The following is a 14,887-nucleotide window of genomic DNA, read 5'->3' as shown; positions in this document are numbered from 1 at the left end:
AGAGTTTTTGGGACCTGGAACATATATGTCTGGAGTCAGGTCCATCACCATGTTAAGAGGCTAAGTTCTCCCCCTGCCATACTTGCCACTCAGCCTTATAGAGGTGCCCCACAAAGACCCCCTCAGCATCAACAGAGGGAGGGAACAGGTGTCAGTGGAAGCCAAGACTGACCCTCCAGGCTCCGATGTCTTCCCATTGCTCTCAAAGTCAAATCCAAGCCCCTCAGCCTAGGGCTCAAAACCCTGCTAGCCTTTTCAGCCTCCTCTCGTGCCTCTCTCATTCATTCATGAGGCAAGCAGGTGGTGCTAGTCTCTGAGTCTTTCTTCTATTCTGCTAGGTGCTGGGGATTCCTGCCAGGGCAAGGCACACGGGGTCCCTTGGGGGTCTGGCCCTCCGTTGCTACTCTCTCTGCTTTAGGGCCTTTGCACATGCTCTTCTGTCTTCCTGGGATATTCTTCCCTGTTGGTGACATAGAGACCTCCTTCTCAACCATCAGATCTTGGCTTAGATGTCATCTCCTCCAGAACTCTTTCTTCAAGCTAAATAAAGTAGGCTCTCTGACCCCTGCCACCCCACCCCCACATCTTAATCATAATAACTGTAAGAGGTGTGAGGTTATGCTCTGAGCTCCATGCTTTCTTTCCTTCACACTAATCACAGTTTGTAACTATTTCTTATGCTGGTTTGTTTTTAATCTACCCCCCACCCTTGAAAGTGGGAATGAACCATTTAACAAATGAGTACCAAGCACGTCCCATAGTAATAATAATATGCACTACCATCTATTGAGTACTCACTATTTTTCAAATGCAAGTATTTTTGACCCCAGAACAACACATTTCTCTATTAGAGCAGTGGCTGTGACTAAGGCTGTGCGAACAGTGGAGTTAGACAGAAGAATGTCCTTTGGAGGTTAAGCCAACCAGCGGATGGATGGGATGTGGGGAGCGGGGAAATTGCCACCTAGGCTTTTGGCCTGAGTGGCTGGAGGAGAGGGGCCATTTACTGTGAGGAGAAGGCCAGGAAGCAGTGACTCTGTGTTAAGTTTAACAAGGATTCATCAAGTACTCACTGTGTGTGTGTCTGGCACAGTTGTAGAACCAAATGAGCAAGATGCATGGTCTCTGCCATCATGGAGCATGTAGGGAGCCAGGAACCAAGGGGAAGGGATTTGCTAAGGTCCCTCAGTGAGCATGAAAAGGGCTGGGGTCTACAGCTCCTCCCTCCCTGCACCTCTGCCCCAGATGTGATTCTTCAGGACCCATACCTGTGGACGATTAGGCAGGGACCTCACCTCCAGACAAGGGTGGCCAGGGTAAGGCAGAGGCCTGGAAACTCCACCAGGAGACAGTTGAGAGGCTGCAGGTTGTTCAGCCCAGAAGACAGAGGGATGCAGTTGCTGCTTGTAACTCTCAGAAGGGCTGTTCTAGGCCAAAGGTGCCCCCTATTTCTGGTGCCCCTTGTGGAAAATCCTAGGAAGAATATAACTGGGTGATGAACGCAAGGAAAGGCAGGCTGCTTTGCAGATAGTCCAAGCGGTCGGGTTAGGTATATGCTGTGAGGGTGTGGGCGTCTGGACTTTGCTGGGAGTTTGGTCTAGCTGTGTTGTCCAGTAGAACTTCCTGTAATGATGGCTCTGTATCTATACTGTCCAGTGTGGTAGCCATTAGCTACACGTGTCCACTGAGCACTTGCTATATATATGGCTAGCATGACTAAAACACTGAATTTTTAATTCTATTTAATTTCAATTTAGGTAGCCACATGTGGCTAGTAGCTGTCATATGGGACAGCGCAGGAAAATTCCTCTCCAGAGTTCCTAGCACAGTAATCCATTCCTGATGTGCCCCTTATTCTCCACTGAGGATTTTCTGGCCTCTTTTGAATCTGCAGTCATCATCTTTTTGTCTCTGCATCATCATCTTCTTCCCCCTGCTCCTCCTCTTCCTTTCCCTCTTATCCCCCCTCCTCCCTTTCCCTCTTTCTTTTTCTCTGTTGTCACAGATAGCTTTTATTAATATCTTGTTAAATACATGATCACATCTACTCTCCACAGCTTCATGTCTGAAGGAGGCATGCCTGTCCTCATTTCGCAGATGAGTAATGGGATTCAGAAATGTTCAGTGACTTGCCTGGGTTCCCACTGCTAGCCCATGGCCAGGCCAGGTTAGAACCATCAGTTCTGTTTGACTATGAACTTTCTGTCCTCTTCACTGCCTCCCATAGTTGAGTCAGACTGGGGACCTCCTTGAAGAAAATAGGTGAGGGGAAGATGCAGAGGCAGCCTGGGAGGAGGAGGGGGAGGTGCTGACTGAGCTTAGTGCCCAGGAAGGAGGGTGACAGTGGGGTGGAGAAGCTTGCCTAAGCCTGCAGGGCCCCTGAGTGTGGCCGGTCTGGCCATCCTCTCATCTCTCCCCCACACCCTTGCTAGCCTCACTCCTGCTCCAGGAATGAGCAGGAGTGAATGAGGAGTCGTGCTAGAGCAGCTAGGACTGGCAAACCAGCCAAAACAAGGACTAATCATGGGCCCAATAGACAACCTCATGGCCCAGGGAGGATATCCATCCGTCATGGAACTGGTTGACAGAAGTCCACCCACTGGTCATACACATGGGGAAATGGTTCCAAGCAGAACCTCACATGTCCAGCTGGTGGCCCAGCCAGACCTCCCCTCCCCCAGGCAATGTTCTTTGCCCTGAGGGCCCCCATCAGGCGGCATTCCTCCTTCTCCCAAGGGATCCCTCCAACATCCGCTTCTACAAATAGCTCGGTTCAGCTTGTTGTCTCCATAGCTCTTTGCCCTTTGCAAACTGCTTTCAAATCCGTTCTGCTCCCCAGGGGGAAGGGAAGCCCAAAGAAGTTCAGCCACTTGTTAAATCCATTAGCTAAGGATGCAGACCTGGGCCCATGGGCTCAGAGCCTCAGAGAAGTTCAGAATCTACAGAGCCCTGGGAGCTGACACCCAACCTTCTTCTGCTGCATTGGAGAAACAGGCCCAGAGGGGAGAAGGGACTTATTTATGGCCACATAGGTGGCACAGTACCGGTACATACTTACTTCAGCTGGTGATTCAGAATCCCCTCTGATAAGCTTGTTAAAGATGGCAGAGAGACCAGGATGCAACAGGCCTGTGAGCTTGTGAATATGTATTTTTAACAAGCATCCATGCCTGCCTGTGTGCATTTTTCTGTGTCTGTGTATGTCTGTTGGGTGTGGGGGATTTTGATGTATGGCCAGTGGGGTTGGACCACACAGAGAGGGGTCATGGATTTGTGTTCCAAGCTCTGAGGGCCAGAGCTGGCAGTGTCATCCCTCAGGGCCACAGTCTCAGCAGGAAGAGGTCAAAGGAAGTGCTGACCCAGAGGCCACTTGATTTTCTGGGAGCCACCAACCCCGCCCTGGGGGCAGAGGCTGAACTCTATCCTTGCCTGGCCCAGGCTGGATGAGAAGGCCCCACTGCAGACTGCCAGGCTCCTGCCTGCACCCTCCAGCTAGGCAGACTTTGTTTCTGGACTCTCAGACAGGGAAATCAGTCTTAAAATTCTTTCAGCAATAATAACAAATATAATCAGAGCATCAACAAACATTGGGAACTTCATGTTTCCAAGTTGGAAGGGACCTTATAAATAAATGGTCTCATCCAACATACAATCCATTGCTTAGATCCATTTCCCAGCATCCCTGCCATATGGTTATCCCACCATGGAAATCATTAGGATCTACCTTTCCCTGCATGCCTACTATGTGTTCGGTATATGCTAGGCATCATTAATCCATCCATCTCAAGTGATCCCCTATATACTCAGGGTGGCAGTTAATTATGGGAGACCTTACACTGGGTGATAGGTTCTAGTGCTGTTTCTAAAACCAGACAGACCTGGGCCAGGTCCCACCTGCAGATGTGCAGACCTTGCTGGGCCTCAGTGTTCTCATCTGTAAACTGGGGCTAACACCTGCACAGCTTCATAGGTTATTGAGAGATGTATACAAAGTTCTTGACACATGGACATATTGGCTGTTATTAGAATAGTGAAGTCACTCAGTCGTGTCCGACTCTTTGTGACCCCGTGGACTGTAGCCTACCAGGCTCCTCTGTCCATGGGATTTTCCAGGCAATAGTACTGGAGTAGATTGCCATTTCCTTCTCCAGGGGATCTTCCCAACCCAGGGTTGAACCCGGGTCTCCCTCATTGTAGACAGACGCTTTACCATCTGAGCCACCAGGGAAGTCTGTTATTAGAATAATTATTGCCATTTTGTAGACACAGAACACGAGGCTCAGAACCCAGCCAGTGAGAAGCTGAACAGCAAGCGCTAGAGGTCTGCCTGCCCAAACAACCATATGTCATGGTCACCTGGAGAGCTATTCAAGTATCAAATCCCCGAGCCCGATTTTAGTCCCCCTGAGTCTGAACTTCTGGGCCAGAATCTGTGCTTTTAAAAGGTTCCTCAGGCATTTGAGGCTGCTGGTCAGGAGTCAGGACATTTAGCCTGGAGCTTCCCAGGGCCTCTGCTGTGCATACTTTAGGGGTGGGGAGCTTACTAACCTCTATGGCAGCCTGATGCATATGGATGGACCGTTCCTAGCATCCTACAACCAGAGCAGAGAAAAAGACTCTCATTTGGAGAGTTATCCAAGGCTCTGCTCCTCCCATGCTTCACCCCTAAGAGCTGGTGGGGGGACTCCCACCCTCTCTCCCACCTACGTGCCCTGGCATCTGGCCCAGAGGGTTATTCATTAGGTGACTGGGAGTGGCCTGGCCCCCATCAGACACCTGTTATAGGAGTCCGGACTTCCCTCTTAGGCCCAGTGTCCCAAAGGCCTGTAAATCATTCATCCTGGGCCCTCTCCCTGCCCCACCGCTGTCACGCACCTCCCTGCTCCCTCCCTTCTGGGCCTCCAGGGTGGCACAGGTGATAACAGGAGGGGAAAGGAGGGTTGCTCACAGCAGTGGAGAGTTCTGGCCCAGAGTTGGGACTGGAGCCCAAGGTGCCTGATTGTCATTAAAAATACAAATTCACATCTTCAGGGGGTAAAAATGCAAATACCCCAAAGACTCCCTCCTCCCTGTGGCTTCCCAGGCTTCAGTCCCTTCTCCAGGCAGCCCCGATACTGGCTTCCTGTATATTCTTTCAGAAAGAACTCTATGGGTGTACAAACATGTTTGAGTATGTGTGTGTGTGTATTCCATTTTTATACGAAAATAGTAACATACTATTCACACCATTTTGCCTTTTAAAAAACATAATGTTTTTAGAAATTGCTCCATGTTGGCACATATTGAGCTTTATAATTTCTTCTTGATGACTGCCTAATGGTCCTCTCCATGGATGTACCATCTCTTATTAACTAGTCCTAACTCAGAGACATGTACATTGTTCTTAACTTTTGTACTATCTGAAACAGCTACCTCTCTGGGCAGTTTTCTGTGGGATCACTCCCTGGAAGAGGGATTCAGGAGTCAAAGGGCATGTGCATGTTAAATGAGGCTGAGATCACCAAGTTGGGCTCCAAGGAGGACGTTCCGTTATCACCCTCTGGCCAGCAGACGGGACTTTCTGGTTCCTGGACCACACAGTATGATTTCAAACATCTGGTTCTTTGGCAGAGCCATTTTCTCAGCAATAAATTGTGTGCTTTGAGCAAATTCCCCAGATAGAAGTTGGTCTGTGGGTTCCTGAGCCCACCAGCCCCTCTCTTGGGTCCAGGAGGCTGTAACAGGTCCTGGGTCTTCACTGGCAGCCTTGCTAGAGGTGCAACTATGCAGAGAGGAGTAGCTATGCAGCCAGAACCCCATCTCTTGTCTAGTTCCTGCTGCCCTCAGAGCTGGGGGAAAGAACTCAGGCTGGAGGTCAGGAAACCTGAGCCCAGATTGGTACCACTACCAGGCAGGATGACCCTCAGCAAGTGCCCTTTTCTGAGTTTTTATTTCCCCCATCTATGAAATGGGTGTAATGGATGCCCACTTGCTCATCAGGGTGGATAGGAGTGAGGGTTGGATGCCTGAGGAAAAGGGTGTCTTTATAATCTCTCAGGCTGAGGTCTGGGTGGGCAGGAAGCTTCCACTCGCTACTGCCAAAAGTGAATCTTTTTGGCATTTTCAACCTGAGGGCCATCCAGGCCCAGCCAGGACTTTTGGGGATCTGCCCTCACCATGGTCTAGACCCTCTCTTCCAGAAATACAAGTAGATGATGGGCCTGCCATTTGAGCTTCTATTGCCAATGCTTAGAGGGCCATATAGTAGGCTCTGTGGACCCCAAATCTGGTGGGATGAGGAGCTGCAGGCCTGGTAACTGCCTGGGGCTTCAGTAACCCTGAATGTACAGGGAGTTTGGACTAAAAGAACTCACAAGGCCTCTCTTATTTGGACCTCTGGCTGCTGTATAACCATTCTGAACGTCAATATCTTCATCTATAATGTGGGAGGAGACTGAACTTCTATGACCCTTTCTGGCTGTGGCCCAGTGAACCCAGCGGGGCTGTGGGTTCAGAGATCTGCTGGGTTCCAGAGGTGGTGGCATTAGGCAGAATTGTTTTTGAGCTGGCATTGAATTTTCTAGGTCAAGAAGGGGCCCCATCTGGAGCCAAGGCCTCGGCAGCCACTCCCTGGTCCCTTTCCTGGGTTAGGCCTGGCTGAGGGCCGGGGCTGTCTCGTGCTGTGTCGGGCAATGGGCTGAGGTCAGTGGTTGTGGAAGAGTCCAGTGTGGTTCTGCTGCTCTGGCAGGAAACTCAAGGGAAAGAGCCCAGGAACATCTGCCGTCTCCTGTTCTCCACAAACCATTTGGCTCTTGGGGAGCCCAGCACTGTCCTGCCAAGCTGTGTGGGCTGGGTGGGGAAGGCGGAGGCTGGAACAGTGTGTGGGGGGGTAGTTAGCACAGGGGTGCTGAGGGACAGGCAGGCCCAGAGCTGGGACCATGGAGATGAAGGTCAGGTTGTTGTGGGGGCATCTGGGTGAAGTGGGAGGGGGTCGATGGTTATGCAGACTGGCCATGCCCTAGTGGGATGCAGGGGCGAGTCTGAAAATGCTTGCATGTGCCTCCTGGTCATAGCCACGTGTTGTTTCTTACAAAAGGACACTGGTATTGAGTCAGGCCCTCACAGCAGCCCAGGCCAAGCATGACTCTTTAATAGTCTCTCCAGACAGACCTCTGATCCCAGCCTGAAAGAGATCCCTGACATTAACCCATCCAATTCCTGGTCCAAGGCTGAGTCTCTTATGGAAGCCAAGGTACCACCTCTTTCTCCTTTCACCACCTTCTTATGGCAGGTCTCCCCACACTTCCCCTTTCTCACCAGTCTGTTCTCTATCCAGCAGCATCTTAAAACTTACATCAAACCTCATGTCTCCCCTGTTCAAAACCCTGTGATGGCTCCTGTCCCAGACAGAGCAAAACCCAGAGCACTTTCCATGGCCTGTGGGCCTTGCATGACCGCCCACCCCCTCTGCTCACTGCATCCTGGGCACACCAGCCTCTCACTTTTCCTCCCTCTTCAGACAGCAGGCACGTCCCCACCTCAGGGCCTTTGCACCTACTGTTCCCTCTGCTTGGGCACCTCTTTCCCAGACAGCTGCATTGCTCTTTCTCACTTCCTTTAGATCTTTGCTCAAGCTCCCCTTCAAGGTAAGGCCTTCATGGACCACTCTGTTCAAAATCGTAGCCTCTCTCCTCCCTAAATTCCCAGTCCTTCTTTTTTTCTCTGAAAAACTTTTCATCAATTAACATATCAAATAATTTTCATATTTTTTATTTTTACTCATCTCCCTTCATTAGAACCTAAGCTTCAGGAGGGCAGGGACTGTTAATTCGGCTCCCTGCTGTACCCGGGGACTTGGCCCACAGCAGGAACTCGGTAAATATCTGTGGGCTGGCCTGAGCACTCCTGCTGTGTGCCTGGGCTCAGGCTGGAGTGTGAATGGCTCCAAGCAGACCAGCCTCCGGTGTGCAGCCCCAGCTCAGGGCTTCGTGTCTAGAACCAGGGTCTTTTGAGGAACCTGACAGGTCCTGGGGAACAACCAGCAGCCCCAATACTTTCTGTCTGATTGTTTGGCCAGCAACTAACAGGCATTCAACAGGAAGTGAGGAGCATATACCCCAGTGCAGTTCTGAAAGCTTCCTGCTTCCAGCCTCTGGCTGCGGCGGCCCTTCCTGCTCTCTCCACCACGGGAGAGAAGAGCAGCCGATGTCTCTATCTCAACCTACCCCTGCTGCCAGGTGCTCCTCCAAGGATCCCCGAATTAGAACCAGCTGGGGAGCTTGTGAAAAATGCAGACTCCACCCCGAGGCTTTCGAGTTTACATGCTCAGTGACGCTCTGGAAGCTGTGTTTTTCACAAGTTCCCCATGTGTCTGTTGTGCAGCCATACCTGGGAGCTGGTGCATAAGAGCTGGTGGGCCTGGCAGTCAGAGGAGGGCTCTGGGTCAGCAGACCTGGCTGAAACCCCAACTCCACCTGCAGCTTGCTGGGTAACCCTGGGCAAGTTGCATCCTGTCTCTGAGCCTTGTGCTCAGTCGCCCAGTCGTGTCCAACTCGGCGATCCCATGGACTGTGGCCTGTCAGGCTCCTCTGTCCGTGGGATTCTCCAGGCAAGACTACTGGAGTGGGTTACCATGCTCTCCTCTAGGGGATCTTTCCGACCCAGGGATTGAACCCACATTCCCTGCATCTCCTGCATTACAGGTGAATACTTTGCCTGCTGAACCATCAAGGAAGCCTCTCTCTCAGTGTTAGGGACCCCAGATGGGCATGAGAACAGTGCTTGACTCCCAAGTTGGGAGTCTCCAAGCCTGATTGTTACTCTCTCAGCATTCTTCTTCAGGGGTCCTGGATTGTTCTTCCCCCTGGGAGCCCTGCCTTGGGCTTTTGCAGGCTCCTCTCCCTACTCACCTCTCCTCCTGGCACTTCTGCTTCTCAGGTAAGACCCGGACCAAGGACAAATACCGCGTGGTCTATACCGACCACCAGCGCCTGGAGCTGGAGAAGGAGTTCCACTACAGCCGTTACATCACCATCCGGCGGAAATCCGAGCTGGCCGCCAACCTGGGGCTCACTGAACGGCAGGTGTGTGGGGTCCCTGCTTCAGCCACAGGAGCAGTACTGCAAGTCTGGCCTCCAGGCTACCAGGCAGATTATGGAGCTCAGTCAAGGGAGGACAGAGAGGTTGTCTCCTGGCCATGATCATACAAACACAACAGAAACTGAGCTGCTGCCATAAATCCCCCGGCCAATAAAACCCAATATCCCTGGGCACCAATAGGGGGATAGCGGGTCTGATTAATTCTAGGCTACAGCGGGCTTTGATCAGTGCTGTTTAAATCCATAGGAGGGAGCAGTCACAGGGAGAACAGGGAAGGCTTCCTGGAGGAGGGGTGTTAGAGCATAGCTTTGGAAGATGGAGAGGAAGAGGGTTACAGAAAAAGTTTTCTTAAGAGTAAAGGAGCAGGGGTGGAGGGGTGTGTTTGGGGGTGGGAGGGAGGCTCAAAAGGGAGGGGATATATGTATACTTATGACTGACTCATGTTACACAGCAGAAACCAACACAACATTGTAAACCAATTATCTTCCAATTAAAAATAAATAAAACTTAAAACTTAAAAAATAAAGTAAAAGGATGGAGGAGCAGCTGCAACTCCTATATATTGCTGGGCAGAATAAAAAAGTATTACAGGTACTTCAAAAAAAAAAAAATGGCAGGGGAACAGGTTCAGGAGGGGAGAACATGTTCCGGGTACATGAACAGTTGGGGTAGCTGGAGCCAGAGGGACGCCCCAAATGCCACATCAGAAACAAGAGCTCCACTGCCCTCTCTCTTCCTCTGGCTCTGTCGTTCGGTCTCCATACCACCTGCCCCATCTCTATTCTCTGATCCCACAGGTGAAGATCTGGTTCCAAAACCGGCGGGCCAAGGAGCGCAAAGTGAACAAGAAGAAGCAGCAGCAGCAGCCTCCACAGCCACCCCCGCCAGCCCATGACATCACCCCCACCCCAGCAGGGCCACCCCTGGGGGGCCTGTGCCCCAGCTCTGCCAGCCTCCTGGGTGCCTCCTCCCCAGTGCCTGTCAAGGAGGAATATCTGCCATAGCCCCCTGACCAGCCTTGTGGGCTGGGGGCCTTGAGGACTCAGGTGCTGGGAATGTGGCTCCTGTTGGGGCCCAGGAGTCTGAGTCCCAAGCCATACCACTGACCTTCTGAGTAACCTTGGACAAATCACCCACCTACTCCCTGCATCCCCTGGGCCCATCTGTGCAGTGAACCTTTTCCCACTTTGGTGTTCTAGGCCTCAGGGGGATAAGGGTACCTGGGGTGGGAAATCTTAATCCCCAGGGGGCAAGGTGAGGAGGGGCTAGCTCCTCCTCCATAGGCTCAAAGGTGGGAGGCCGTTGTAGGGACCAGACTCCTGGAGAAAGGAGATGGAATCCAGAGAAGATGGTTTGCAGACCATGACCTGAGGGGTCCAAGGGAAGGGTGTCAGCTGCCACCTGCCTTTTCCTGCAGGCTCAGGTCTACTTGCCCCCCTCATCACATGCCTCAAACCCTCTCCTTGCGGGATGCAAAGCACAAAGCCCGCAGGATTGAGCCTGGGCAAGAGATGACGATCCTCTCTGAGCTACACAGCATATCCCCTCATACCCATTCTCAGTGGGGTTTCCAGATTGTGGGGAGGCCCCTGCAGGTGACATAGGGGCAGAGTCTACCCTACCAAGTTTCTACCACCCTACCAGGCTGTCCCTTGGGGACCAGGCCTCAGAGAGCCCCCAGAGGACTTTCTCTGAACCAAACAGACCTCACAACTGAGCAAGTGTGTTGCACAGAGAATGGAATCTCTTGGATGCAGCTTCAAGAATAAACTTTTTTTTCTCTTTTTAAAAATGTATAAAAATCATTATAAATAGCATGAAAGGAAAATATTTAAAAAGTGTAAATCATCCTCATCCTTCTCAGTGCATAGTCCCTCCTAGTCTAAGCAGGCATACAACAAGGTCACCTTTAAAACACATTTGAAAGATCAAAACATGACATCATTAGAGTAAGTCTATGAGACTATGTCAAATTTTAAGTCCATTTTGTAAGCAGAATCATCAGATTCAATCTTTCAGTCTTTCAAATTTTTCAAATACTCAGGGATTTCTTTTAACAGATGACATTCGTTGGGTATTCCTACTTGCCAGGCATGACTGGACCTGCCCCCAGAATTCCCAGTCTGAGCTATGCTTTAGGTATCAGGGGAGCAGAGCATCCAGGGAGTCCAGAGAGAGCTCCCAGCTTATCTTGGAGGATCTGGGAAGGCTTCCTGGAGAAGGTGATGTTTGAAGTGTGGCCTATAGGACTCGTGGGTGTTGTTAAGCCAAGACGGAGGAATGGTTAAAAAAAAAAAAGAAAAAGATTATGAGCAACATGAGCTTGAAGTCTACTTTTTAGAAACTCTGGAGAAAAGCTGCTATTTTCAGCTCCCTATCAGAGGTGGAGAGGAGTCTGTTGCCTGGGGCCTTCACTCCCTAGAGGGATCCAGTGCCAGCTGCCTGCCCCTCTGTTTACTGTTCCGGGAGGTGGCCCAGCCATAAAATCTGTGTGCAGTCTGCCTGCCTGCCCTTTGCTCCTGGGGCACATGGCAACGCGCGAGGTGGAGCTAGTCCCCACATGAGTCCCTGAGGAGCAGAGGCTCTGCTCTCTCCTCCTCCTGGTGGCCTGGGAGGCATCACGGCTTAACTGAGGGTGGTGGGCGTCTAAGGCATGGGGACCTGGTGGAACCAGGGGAAAGGACGAGGCTTCCAGGAGCAGAGGAAGAAGATTGGTGGCAGGGTGGCTAGCAGGGATTGAATATAGTTTTCTGATCTTCAGAAATGTTTGCTGTGTGACCCTCAGGGACTTGCTTCCCGACTCAGCCTCATTTTCCCATCTGTAAGACAAAGGAGTTTGTTTATCAAGGAAAAAAATGGCTCTGGTCAAGTAAATTTGGCAAGTCCTGCAGACTCAACCCTTCTGGGATAGTCACAGAGGTGTATTAACACATCAAAGACTTGACAAGTCCCACAGCAAAGAAACCCCCTGAATTTTCTTTAATCCAGCCTTCCTCATGCTTCACTGTCGAGGAGACCCCTACCAGCACCTACCAGCACCCCACAGAACACTGTGTGCTCTGGAGTGAGGGGCTGGAGGGCCATGCTTCAGCTGTGACTCATTGTTTAGTTGGCAAGTTTGTTGTCACAAGGCCTGGACTCCAGCTTGGCTACTTCCAAGCTGTGAAACTTCAGACAAGTTACTCAGCATCTCTGAACCTCAGCATCCCCATGTGTCAAATGGAAATAAAATACTCTAAGCTGTCTCAGAATTGTGTTTAGCACAGGGCCTGGCATGCAATAAGTCCTGTGTTTTAGCCACCTGCTCCCAGGGCTGCTATATCCTAGGGTGAGGCACTGGCAGGCCTGACTGATGCTCTAACTACCCCTGCCCCCAGGGCAGAGGACAGATTGTGGATGGGAGGATCTGGGGCAGGACAAGCCTGTCCCCAGCCACAGGAAGACCTCCGTGGGGCTGGAGGTCAGTCGCTAGGCCTGGCAGGCTGGAAGAGTTGCAGCTGCTGTCTACTGGAAAGTCAAGGGGTTGGGTGGGACCTGCAGATTGGGCTGGCTATCACCTGTCAACTGCTGTTTGCGCTTCATGGAAAAGGAAACTTTGATCTAAGACAACTTCCAAGCCATGTCTTGAGCTGCCATGTGAGATAATACATTCCCTGCCACACAGAGAGTTCAACCAGATCTGGGTGTTGTAATAGCTCAGGAAAAGTACCCCTCAAGTACTGTCAGACCCTGCAGTCACCCCAGTGCTAAGAGGTGTTCGAGTTTTCCTATCAGGAATGACCTGGTGCTGCTTCTGCTTTGCATATAGTGACTTTATGCTTCCCCGCTGGCTGGGTGGCAGGCCCTGAGTTGGTATTAGAGATGGGGAAAGTGTGGAGGCAAAAGTGAAATCTGGCCTGGCCTGGCTGTGCAAGGCTCAGGACCTAGTCATGGCCTGTAGCACATCCGAAACATGTATGTTAGCGCTACATTTCTGTAGACCCCTAACACCGTGTTGAGAGCCTGAGTCTTGTGGACGAGACTGCGTCACTGACTGCCAAGAGCCTGGTGTGGGCTGAGCAGAGAGGGCCACAGATCAAGACTAGGGAGGGACTTGGGGCTGGGAGTGGAGTATTCACACAGAGGAGGTCTCTAGCCAGGAAGCCAGCCTGACTACATGGAAGAGATGCCCAACCAGTGGGACACAGAAGCTGGGAGCAGAGCAGGTGTAGGATGGGGCGGCTTCAGAGGGTATGGCCGCTCCAGAACTACTTTCTCTGAATCTCACCAGATGGACTAGCAGTCTGGATCCTCATCTTTCACAGTCACCACTGGCTGGTGTAACAAAACACATGCTCTTCAGAGATAAAGTCTGAACACTTAAGCAAACTAAAAATGTTTATTTATATGCATTTAAAAATATCTTCCTATATAATAAAAGGAAGTACATTTTCATCTCACATTTTCTTTAAGTCCAGTACATATCCCCATTTTTCTGGTTTGATGTGAGACTAAGAAAAATAAAGGAGAGGGAGAGGGAAGGGGAAGAGGGAAATAGATTATATATTAGGTTTGGATTCCTAACTAGTTATTTTGCCAAGTGGTACCCAAGTTTCCCCTTGGAGGGGGAGCGGGGTTGTGTTGAGAACAACTGTCAAATGTGCTCAGTGGAAGAACTCATGGCCAGTTGCATGATCATAAAACCAGCATTTCAGAAGGTGACTGACTCATGTGGACAATGTCTTGTGAAAAATGTTGGGGAAGGGGGGTTTGTTGTATGAAGTACAGACTTTTCCAACAAGGGCTGTGGTGATGAGGGTGAGGATGGAGGAAGTTGTGACATGGAGGGCAGAGTCTGGGTGGGGTCAGACTCCTTGATTCCAGGCCTCACCTGCCTCTACTTCACTGAATGATTTTCCAGTCCATACATGGACTTCTCTGGGCCTCCCTTTCCCCATGTGAAAGGTGAGCCCCAGTGACTGCTGCTGCTGCTTGGTGGCCACCTCGTGATGTGTCTGAGAATGACTAAAGTCCCAGCCCTGTTCCCTTCCCCTCCTCTAGCACTGGCTCCCTCCAGGACTGGATCTGCGGGGAGCAGGTGCTACTGGGAAGTGGCAACAAGGAGGCGAGTCTTTTAGGGCTCCTAAGCCAATGCCTTGTCTCTACTCCCTGTTCCCATGCTTCTCTGTGCCTTGCTTAGAGCTTAATGAAACCTACAAGCCAATGAGAGGGAGTGGTTCAGTCAACCTGCCACCCATCCTGTAAGAGGTGTGATGGCAGCCACAGGCCCTTGGATCCAGGAACCACTGGCTTTTGCCTCTCCCCAGGCATGGCCTGGAAGCAAAGATCAAATTGCCAACATCTGTTGGATCATCAAAAAAGCAAGAGAGTTCCTGAAAAACATCTACTTTATTGACTACGCCAAAGCCTTTGACAACAACAAAATGAGGAAAATTCTTTAAGAGATAGGAATACCAGACCACCTTACCTGCCTCCTAAGAAATCTGTATACAGGTCAAGAAGCAACACTTAGAACCAGACATGGAACAACAGACTGGTTCCAAATAGGGAAAGGAGTACATGAAGGGTGTATAATGTCATCCTTCTTATTTAACTTAAATGCAGAGTACATCATGCGAAATGCCGGGCTGGATGAAGCACAAGCTGGAATCAAGATTGCTGGGAGAAATGTCAATAACCTCAGACACAGATGATACCACCCTTATGGCAGAAAGCGAAGAACTAAAGAGCCTCCTGATGAAAGTAAAGAGGAGAGTGAAAAAGTTGGCTTAAAACTCAGCATTCAAAAAACTAAGATCATGGCATCCGG

General features: G+C 50.7%; 1 protein-coding gene across 1 annotated transcript in view; it reads left to right on the top strand.

Moving 5' to 3' along the window:
- CDX1 (caudal type homeobox 1) overlaps positions 1 to 10,870 on the top strand; it is a 16,144-nt gene extending 5,274 nt beyond the window's left edge. Inside the window, exons 2-3 of the mRNA XM_040239613.1 lie at positions 8,917 to 9,062; positions 9,876 to 10,870. Of these exons, the coding sequence (XP_040095547.1) occupies positions 8,917 to 9,062; positions 9,876 to 10,082 (353 nt within the window). The 3' untranslated portion in view covers positions 10,083 to 10,870. The remainder of the gene's footprint in view (positions 1 to 8,916; positions 9,063 to 9,875) is intronic.
- Positions 10,871 to 14,887: the final 4,017 nt, after the last annotated feature.

Source organism: Oryx dammah, unplaced genomic scaffold (genome assembly GCF_014754425.2).
Source record: "Oryx dammah isolate SB20612 unplaced genomic scaffold, SCBI_Odam_1.1 HiC_scaffold_5, whole genome shotgun sequence".
Classification (NCBI taxonomy): Eukaryota; Metazoa; Chordata; class Mammalia; order Artiodactyla; family Bovidae; genus Oryx; species Oryx dammah.
Note: the sequence above shows the minus strand (reverse complement) of the source record. Positions and strands in the feature narration are given on the sequence as shown.